At 40.4% G+C, this 9548-nt stretch overlaps 1 protein-coding gene across 1 annotated transcript in view; it reads right to left on the bottom strand.

The window, feature by feature from the left end:
* APPL2 (adaptor protein, phosphotyrosine interacting with PH domain and leucine zipper 2) overlaps positions 1 to 5815 on the bottom strand; it is a 65294-nt gene extending 59479 nt beyond the window's left edge. The window contains exon 1 of the mRNA XM_044679140.1: positions 5672 to 5815. Coding sequence (XP_044535075.1) covers positions 5672 to 5815 — 144 coding nt within the window. The remainder of the gene's footprint in view (positions 1 to 5671) is intronic.
* Between the last annotated feature and the right edge of the window lie 3733 nt (positions 5816 to 9548).

The raw sequence follows: 9548 nt of genomic DNA, 5'->3' as shown, positions 1-9548 counted from the left end.
CTTATTATAATATATAATATATAAAAGTACATATACTTATTATAATATATAATATATAAAAGTATATATACTTATTTATCATATATAAAAGTACATATACTTATTATAATATATAATATATAGTATATATATACTATATAATTTATAATGTATAGAAAAGTGTATATATATATGTATATATATACACACACACTTTGGGAATGGGGAGAAGATAGGGGTGAGAAGGGAAGCTAGTTCAGGCTGATTCAGGGTGCATTTCAGTGAAATCAGTTAAGTTAGGCAACAACTGTCCAAGAAAAACCTAACTGGGGTGGGGTGGGGGTACTAAAGGGAACTGAATAAAGTTCGGGGATCTGCCTGGATAAAAGAAATCCATTCTCAAACAAACAGACTACAGAAGAGACCCTGCGCTATTTGTGAATCCCCAACGGAAAAGAAAAGACTGAGCAAAGCCGAGCCCCACACGCAGCCCGATCCTATTGCCTCTCGCCTCTCTTTCCCATGACTGTTCGGGGCTCTTCATGGGGTTTGGCAGCTGGGATTAGACAGTCTCCCTCACATCCCCTGCATGAAAATTAGAGATGGGAGGGAGGGAGGTCTTTGGCCAAAGAGAAAGCCCGCGTGAAAGTCATGTGCTCTATGTTCAAGGCTGAGCTCCAGCTTCTTGGAATGCAAGTCCTGCTTATTTCTGGCAAAACTCAAGTTTCTGGTCCAAATGGGAAAAATGCTGAAGAGAGTCCTTGGATATAACCAGGTAAAGGACTAAGGCAGCGGGAGAAGCGGAGACTGGAGACTTTTGGGAAGAGGTCAAAGCCTGCAAATTTCTAGGCCTCCAAGTTGATTTAAAATCATTAGATTTCAGGTCCAAAGTCATGGAATTAAATTAGATTAAACAAATTTACAGTGTTGTAGTTACTTTGCGTCAGGCACTGGAGCTACCATGACAAAAAACCCAAAGGAGCTCCTGCCCACTCAAAATGACCTGAATTATTAACAGAAAGGCGACTTGACACACTTGGGTCAACAATCAGTTTTAGATACCATAATTACAAGAATAGTCATTTCTGCTGCCATATCTATAGAGCTGAAGTCTGGAAGGTGGAACACTCTATAGGCATTCACTCATTGGAGCTTTACAATAGGTAAAGGCAGGAAATAGGTGAGGTAGGAGCCGCAATGATTATTATCTCCACTTTACAGAGGAGAAAACTGAGTCTCAGAAAAATGAAGTGAGCTGTTCAGGGCCTCTTTTCTGCAGACCCTTCCCTAAAACCGTTGGGAGGCTCACCATTCTCCCAGTCACCCAAGCTCACAAGCAAGGGGCCATTTTGGACGGCTCTCTTGAACTCTCCCTATATGCCTACTCAAAGGCATAAATCAATCCTGTCACACCTCTCCTCTCCATTCCTTGCTCTCTGCTCACACAGACAACCCTAGAACAGGTTCTTATCTCCTCTCGTCTGTAAAGCAACGGCTTTCCAGCTAGACCATCTGCAGGAGGACATCCTCTCTGAGATCACCTCCCATCCCCTCTGGATATTCTTCTATACCTATTAATTTCCAGGCGATCACCCCACTTAGACGGCACATTCCTTAAAATGTATTTTTTTGTATTTGTATTTTTTGTATTCTCAGGGTTTAGTAAAATGTCTGGTATAGCCTTTGAGCTTTATAAATGCTTCTTGACCGACTAGGAAATGTGAGAGACAAGATTTGAACTTGGATCTTTCTGACGTCAGGTCCTGTGTTCTCTCCTGGGCACCATCCAGCCCCCGAATGACAGTTCTATCATTATGTGGCAAAATCTTGACTTCTCCCTTTCTCCTCTTTCAAGAGATCGTGTGTCACTTTCTTACAAAGTCAGTAACAATCACTCATTACCTGTGGGGAGCCCTCGGCGCTTTTCATTGTTTTCTCACACACATGATCCCATTGGAGCCTCACCCTAACCCAGAAAAGAAGGCAGGGAAGGAGACGTCTTATGGGCCTGGGAGGGACCTTGAAGGGAATCTAGTTGAATCCCCTCATTTTACAGATGAGAAAACTGAGGCCAAGAGAGCACGGAACTGACCTAGGACCATAGGATCAGAGATCGTGGGCTGGAAGGGACTCTGGGGGCCATTTACTTCAACTTTCATTCTGCAGAGAGGTCCAGAGGCTGCCCAGCTAGTTCTAGGCAGTACACAGTGTCTTCTGATATTGAGACTGCTAACTATCCTGTTTTTACATTTTACAACAATTTCAGTCTTAAAATATAATTTCTGAGCTACCACGAATATTCTCTTTTGAGCAGAGAATATTCTCTGCTGTTATATGCTTTATTATAATCAATATCTTTAATAGTGGGGGGGGGGACAGCTAGGTATCTCAAAGGATTGATCCAGGACTAGAGATGAGAGGTCCTGGATTCAAATCTAGCCTCAGATACTTCTTAGTTGTGTGACCCTGGGCAAGTCACTTAACTCCCATTGCCTAGCCCTTATTGCTCCTCTGCTTTGGAACTAAAACACAGCATTGATTCTAAGATGGAAGGTCAGAGTTAAAAAAAAAAATGTCACTAATGGAAATTAGTGACATATTGGTAATAATAGGTTTGTGATGTTTAAAAGCTACCTAGGCCAGTGGCTGCCTCTAAGCTTCCCATTTAAACTAATTATCCTCCCAAAAGGGTGCTAAGTTCACTTTTTTTCTTACTGAGCTGGCAAATCCCTGAGTTGGCAGGGTTGCTGAATTAGCAGATCCCTCCAAATTTTGCTGCTCTAGAAAAAAGCCCTAATCACTCTGGCCTAGTTATGATTTTGTGTCTTTAAAAAATATTTTTTAAATTTGATATCTTTTTAAAACACCTACTAAGTTTTCTTTTCTTTATTTTTTCTTAAACCCTTATCTTCCATCTTAGAATTGGTACTAAATATTAGTTCCAAGACAGAAGAATGGTAAAGGCTAGGCAATTAGAGTCAAGTGACTTGCCCAGAGTCATACAGCTAGAAAGTGTCTCAGGCCAGATTTGAAACCAGGACTTTTTCTCTCCAGGCCTGATGTTCTCTCCACTAAGCCGTCTAGTTGTACCTATTACCTACATTTTCAATATATTTCTGCCTCTCCTCCCCATCCAGAGGCCCCTTTCTTATAATAAAGAATAATAAAAGGAGTAAAAAGCCAGGTTCAGTCAAACCACCACATTGACCAAGTCTGAAATTTGATGTAGTGATTCACATATACCCAATCTCCCATATCTACAAAGGGAGGTAGGAGCATACCTTCTTATATCTCTTTTTTGAGATCAAACTAAGTCATGTGCTAGACTTGAGTTGTGTTTTTTTTGGGCTTTCAGAACTCTCCATTAACATTAAAATTGTCATTATATATATATACATATATATATATGTATATATATGTTTTCCTGGTTCTTCTCAGTTCATTTTGCATCAGTTCATATAAATCTTCTCACTATTCTCTGCATTCATCACAATCATCATTTCTTATAATGCAGTAATTTATCACCCCCTAATCAATGGGTATCAATTTGGTTTGCAGCCTGTTAAATCCAGTCCCCACAAGTCAAGATATCACCCCAAGATGTCATTGTACCTCTTCAAAAAAAAAAGGAACAACAACAATGACAGTTGTTATGTAGTTACGTAGTTATAAACATTTGGTCGCATAAGTGCTTCTTACTCTTAAAAATACTCGAATTCACCATTTAGCATCCTTTTTTCCTTGGGAAGCATTCTGTATGCAAGTCACATGTGTATCTCAGCTCATCAACAGAAAAGGGGAAGTGGCAGCAGTTCCTCCATATCCTCAGATCTATGACATAAACTCTTCAGAATAAGAATGATCTTTATCCTTCCACGCTGACAAGTTTGAAATTTATTAGACATGACAAAGGACATAGATCCTGGCAGTGAATACCAACACATTACCAGCAAGAAGATGCTCTAAAGTTATCTGCCTGGAGTGAATTCAAGAAACAAAAAGTCAGCTCTGGATTCTCTCTCCAAGAAGTCAAATCAGTTTCTGATTGGGGGAGAAATGAACTGCCTTGTCTTCAGAGGGAAAGATCGGGGCAGAGGAAAGGAAGCTGAATTTGGAGTCGAGCATCAGTGTTCAGAATCATTGAATTTCAGAGAGGTAAGGGATTTCAATAGCCAGGTAGCCGATTCTCATCAGTAAGGTTCAATTCTGGCCCTGCTAATAGGGGAGATAGGTAGAGCACCAGGAAGACTCATTTTCCTGAGTTCAAATCTGGCTCCAGATACTTACTAGCTATGTGATTCTAGACAAGTATCCCTGTTTGCCTCAGTTTCCTGATCTGTAAAATGAGCCAGAGAAGGAAATAGTAAATCATTCCAGAGATATACTCTGCTAAGAAAATCCCAAATGGGGTCATGAAGAGTTAGTCGTGACTGAAATGAATGAACAACAAAATTATTGCCTTTGTGACTTTGGGCAAGTCATTTAAACTTGCTTCCTCATCTGTAAAATGATGGGGTTGGACTAGATGGCATGGCCTTGGAGATGTCTTTTGGTATTTACTAGGATCTAGAATGGAGAGGAATCTTGGGAATCAATAGTCTGGACTTCCCCCTCCTCCTCCATTTTACAGAAGAGGCAGAATAGAATAAGGAATAGCCAGGTCTGAATTCAGGGAGCTATGCCTTCAAAAACTGCCTTGGATACTTAGCAGCAACATGATCCTGGACAAGTCACTTCATATAACCTGAATCTCAATTTTCTGATCTACAAAATGACAAAGTTGAACGTCATGGCTCCTGAGGTCCCTTCCAGATCTAAATCTAAGATGCTATGGCCTCAATCAAGTCAAAGCATCCTCAAAATCCTTTCTGGGAAAAGGGAAGGTGGCATGAAGGCAAATTTGATTCCTTTTTCTTATACGATGATCAATTTTGAATGACATGGATATTGTCAACAATACAGTAATCCAAGGGGACAACTAGGATAAAGAACCAGGCCTAGAAATGGGAGATCCTGGATTCAAATCTGTCCTCAGATACTTTCTAGATGTGTGATCTTGGGCAAGTCACTTAACCACAATTGCCTAGCCCTTACCACTCTTCTGCCTTGCAGTAGGAGGTACTCAGGATCCATTCTAAGACACAATAATGGTTTTAAGGGGGAAAATACAATGATCCAAGGCAATTCCAAGGGACTCATGATGAAAACTGCTATCTACCTCTAGAGAAAAAAACCAATGGAGTCTGAATGCAGACCAAATAATACTATTTTTTACTTTATTTTTCTGTTTTTTTTTTTTGGTCTGTTTTTGTTGTTGTTGTTTTGATCTGTTTTCTTTTGCAACATGGCTAATGTGGAACTATGTTTTACATGTTAGCACGTGGATAATCTATATCAATTTTTTTTTGCCTTCTTAAGGAAGTGGGGAGGGCAGGGAGGGAGAGAGAGAATTTAGAACTTAAAGATTTTTAAACGAGTTTTCAAATTTTCTTACATGTAATTGAGAAAAAATAAAACGAGAGAAACAAATTGGATTCCTTTTTCTAAAATGTTGATTTTAAGTGTACTTCTGGCAGCCCCCCCCCCAAGGATGGGTAGAAAGGTGTTGTGTGCAGATGCAAAGCATGGAATCCCTGCAAAGGTACAGGGAAAATGCATTGGCTCAGACCCAGAAAATGTGAGACCATCCTACCTGGGCTCCATAAACTCGCTGCATGGCCTGAAGTAACTGGTTTGTGTAGTCCGTGAGGGTCCCTGCATCTTCTTCAAAGACACTCAGTAAGGAACGAGTCTGGAAGAACAGAGAAAAAAGGGATGGTTTCAGTCCTAGGCTCATAGAATCACAGTTTGAAATCCAGGAGAGCCCCAAGGGGCTACAAAGTCTAACCCCACCATTTTACAGAGAAGGAAACTGAGGTTGGGGGGGGGGGAAGCCACGTAGACAAGTAGAAAAAGCTGGAATTAGAACCCAGGTTCTCTGAATTGAAACCCTTTGCACTGTATCCTGCTGCCCAGAAAAGTTACCAGGTTTTGGAGGAGCTGTCCTGGCATTACTTTGGAAAAAACACAGGAGCATCACAGGCAGACGTGGGGCCAGGAGGGGATTTCTGCCAAGTCTTGGTTATTTTCTTGATCCTTTTATTCTTGACATGAGTGGGAATAAATTCCAAGGGCCCTTAATTTAGAGTTCTCTGTCAAATCTCCAGGATATGAAACATAGGAAGAGCGAATGAGAAATGAGCATCAGCTGTCAGGACCAGACAAGGGAAGAAAATCACATTTTCAGGGGATTAAGACCAGGAGAGGCTTGCTGGCTGACCTAACGTGATCCTGTATCTAAGTCCTAGGTTGGTCCATGCAATCAACCTGGGACAACAAGGCGAGTTCCACCTGTCAGTCCAAATAAAGAACTCATTATTGGTTCTATCTGGGTTCCCGGGGGCATAATCAGGGCCTCAGTACCTGCTGTGAGTAATCATCGTATAAGCCAGCCATCTGGCTGGGATTCTGCCTTGTCAGGCCTCTTCCAAGATTCACCAGACCTCAGAAATGGGCAGAGCCTCTGAGGCCATCCTGTCTAGCTTGGACTTGCCCAAGTCTAGACCACCCTCCGAGGGGTCATCTAGCCTTGGCCAGGACACCTCTAGAGAGGGGGAGCTTGCTCTCTTACAGGAAGTCCACTCTGTTGTCTAAATGCTAGTTTTTCCAAATATTGAGCCCGAATCTGCCTCTCGCTCTTTCCACCTATTTTATGACCTACATTCCATGGGCTTAATTTTCAAACATGACCAGAATCAATCAGATCTAACCTCTGAACAAATGAAAAGGGATATTGCATAATGGTAAACAACAATTATGACCCTGGAGAAGAAAGATATAGAATACTCCCACCCTGTTCCTTTGCAGAGGTGGGAATTCCATGGTTTTGGCAGATTTTTAAAAAATGAGGATGTGGGCAAAATTGGGACACTAACACACTGCTGGTGGAATTGTGAATTGATCCAACCATTCTGGAGTGCAATTTGGAATTATGCCCAAAGGGCATTAAAAGACTGTCTGCCCTTTGATCCAGCCATACCACTGCTGGGTTTATACCCAAAAGAGATAATAAGGAAAAAGACTTGGACAAAAATATTTATGGCTGTGCTCTTTGTGGTGGCAAAAAATTGGAAAATGAGGGGATGCCCTTTGATTGGGGAATGACCGAACAAATTGTGGTATCTGTTGATAATGGAATACTATTGTACTCAAAGAAATAAAGAACTGGAGGAATTCCATGTGAACTGAAAAGACCTCCAGGAATTGATGCAGAGCGAAAGGAGCAGAACCAGGAGAACATTGTACACAGAGACGAATACAATGTGGTACAATCAAATGTAATGGACTTCTCTACTAGCAGCAATGAAGGACAACTCTGAGGGACTTATGAGAAAGATGCTATCCACATCCAGAGAAAGAACTGTGGGAGGAGAAACACAGAAGAAAAACAATTGCTTGATCACGTGGGTCGATGGGGATATGATTGGGGATGTAGACTCTAAGTGATCACCCTAGTACAAATATTAATAATATGGAAATAGGTCTTGATCAATGACACATGTAAATCCCAGTAGAATTGCTCCTTGGCTATGGGAGGGAGGAGGGAGGAGGGAAGGGAAAGAACATGAATCATGTAACCATGGAAAAATATTCTAAGTAAAAATTAAAAAATAAAAAAAGGAAAAAATGTATTTTGCTGATTGATTTTCCTCTTTTTTTTAAAAAAAAAAAAGAACATTCTTTGTTATGTAGTATGGCTCTCTGGGAGGTGCAATGGGCCAAAAAAACATATAAACACGTATTTAGGGGAAATCTAGGTAGCTCAGTAGATAGAGAGCCAGGCCTGGAGTTAGGAGGTCTTGGGTTCAAATTTGGACTTAGACATTTCCTAGCTGTGTGGCCCTGGGCAAGTCACTTAACCCCCATTGCCTACCTTTAACTGATCTGTCTTGGTGTACTTAAAAAAATAATTCAGACACAGAAGAGGCACAAGTGATCCCCAAAATGGACAAAAGTCCTTAATGAGGAAACTGGCTAATTACTTCTCAAAATGAAGTTTTGTTATACACTTATCTTCTTTCTTGGAATCAATGCTGAGGATTGGTTCCAAGGCAGAAGAGCAATAAGGGAAAAGGCATTGGGGTTAAATAACTTGCCCAGGGCCATTCAAAGTATTTTAAAAGACTGTACTACATGCTTTGCACAGAATAGGCACTTAATGATTGACTATTGATCAGATGGAAGAATGAGATGTTGAGCTATGTAAATTTCTGTGATTATTATTCATAAATTCATTCAGAAAATCCCTGTTAAGCACCTACTGTATACATCCACTGAAGAAGCTACAAATTTACCATGAGAGAGGAAAGGAATAAGTATTTATATTGTACCTACTATGTGTTAGATGCCATGCTAAGTGCTTTACAAATATTATTTCATTTGATCCTCACAATAATCCTGTGAGGTAGGACTTGTTATCCACATTTTGTAGTTATAGAAATTGGGGCAAACAGAAGTTGTGATTTGCTTGAGGTCACATAGTTCCTGTGTGTGAACTGGATTTGAACTCAGATCTTTCCAAATCCAGGCAAAACATTCTACTTATCATGCCACCTAGCTGTCATAAGACATACAACCCTAATAATGATAATACAACAGGTATTATCCTTTCAATAGAATTTAAGCTCTTTGAGGGCAGGGAAAATTTAATTTTTGGCTTTAGCTGTCTTTGTTCAAGGCACATGATAACTGTTGGCTGAATGGGTGAGGATGGAAAGAAGAGAAAATATTTTTGTTAATTGAAAAAAATTAAATATGTTCTTTGAATGGAAAAAGACATAGTCCCTGGCCATAAGAAGCTAACAGTATAGAAGGTGGCTAAGATACCAAAAGATTTTAGACATCTTGCAATTTGCCATGCTGTTGCTCTCTCCTTGTCTGGAATAGTGCCTTCCTAACACCATACTTCTTTTCCTGTAGGATCATAGTGTCATAAATTTGGAGGTAGAAAGGATCTTACAAGTCATCAAGTCATAGCCCCTAATTTTACAGCTAGGGAAATTAAGGCAAAGAGAAATTAAGTGACTTCCTCAGTTTCACCTAGCCCATATGAGAGTATTAACATAGGGTTTGAAGCACACCTCCAAGTATTCATGCTGGCTTGGTCAATTCATTTTTAAATTTCTCTAGGTGATATAACCTACTATATCTAACTGACCCTAGGCCATGATTTGGTTTGTGCACTATGGACATTTTGCCATCTACCAGTTCTATCCCTGATCCCCAATTCTTGTTCTGGGATCAATAATCAAATCAATACTAGAGGCCCTATGACTTAACTCACCAACCTCATGCCTTCCCAGACCCAGTCTCCTTTCCCTGGCCACCACTTTATCTATCTATCTATCTATCTATCTATCTATCTATCTATCTATCTATCTATCTATCTATCTATTGTCTAATCCATCTGTCCATCTGTTTCCCTTTCTATCCAACCAGTGATTCCCAAAGTGGGCACCACTGCCCCCTGG

Source organism: Gracilinanus agilis, chromosome 5 (genome assembly GCF_016433145.1).
Source record: "Gracilinanus agilis isolate LMUSP501 chromosome 5, AgileGrace, whole genome shotgun sequence".
Classification (NCBI taxonomy): Eukaryota; Metazoa; Chordata; class Mammalia; order Didelphimorphia; family Didelphidae; genus Gracilinanus; species Gracilinanus agilis.
This window is presented reverse-complemented; position numbering and strand designations above follow the sequence as displayed.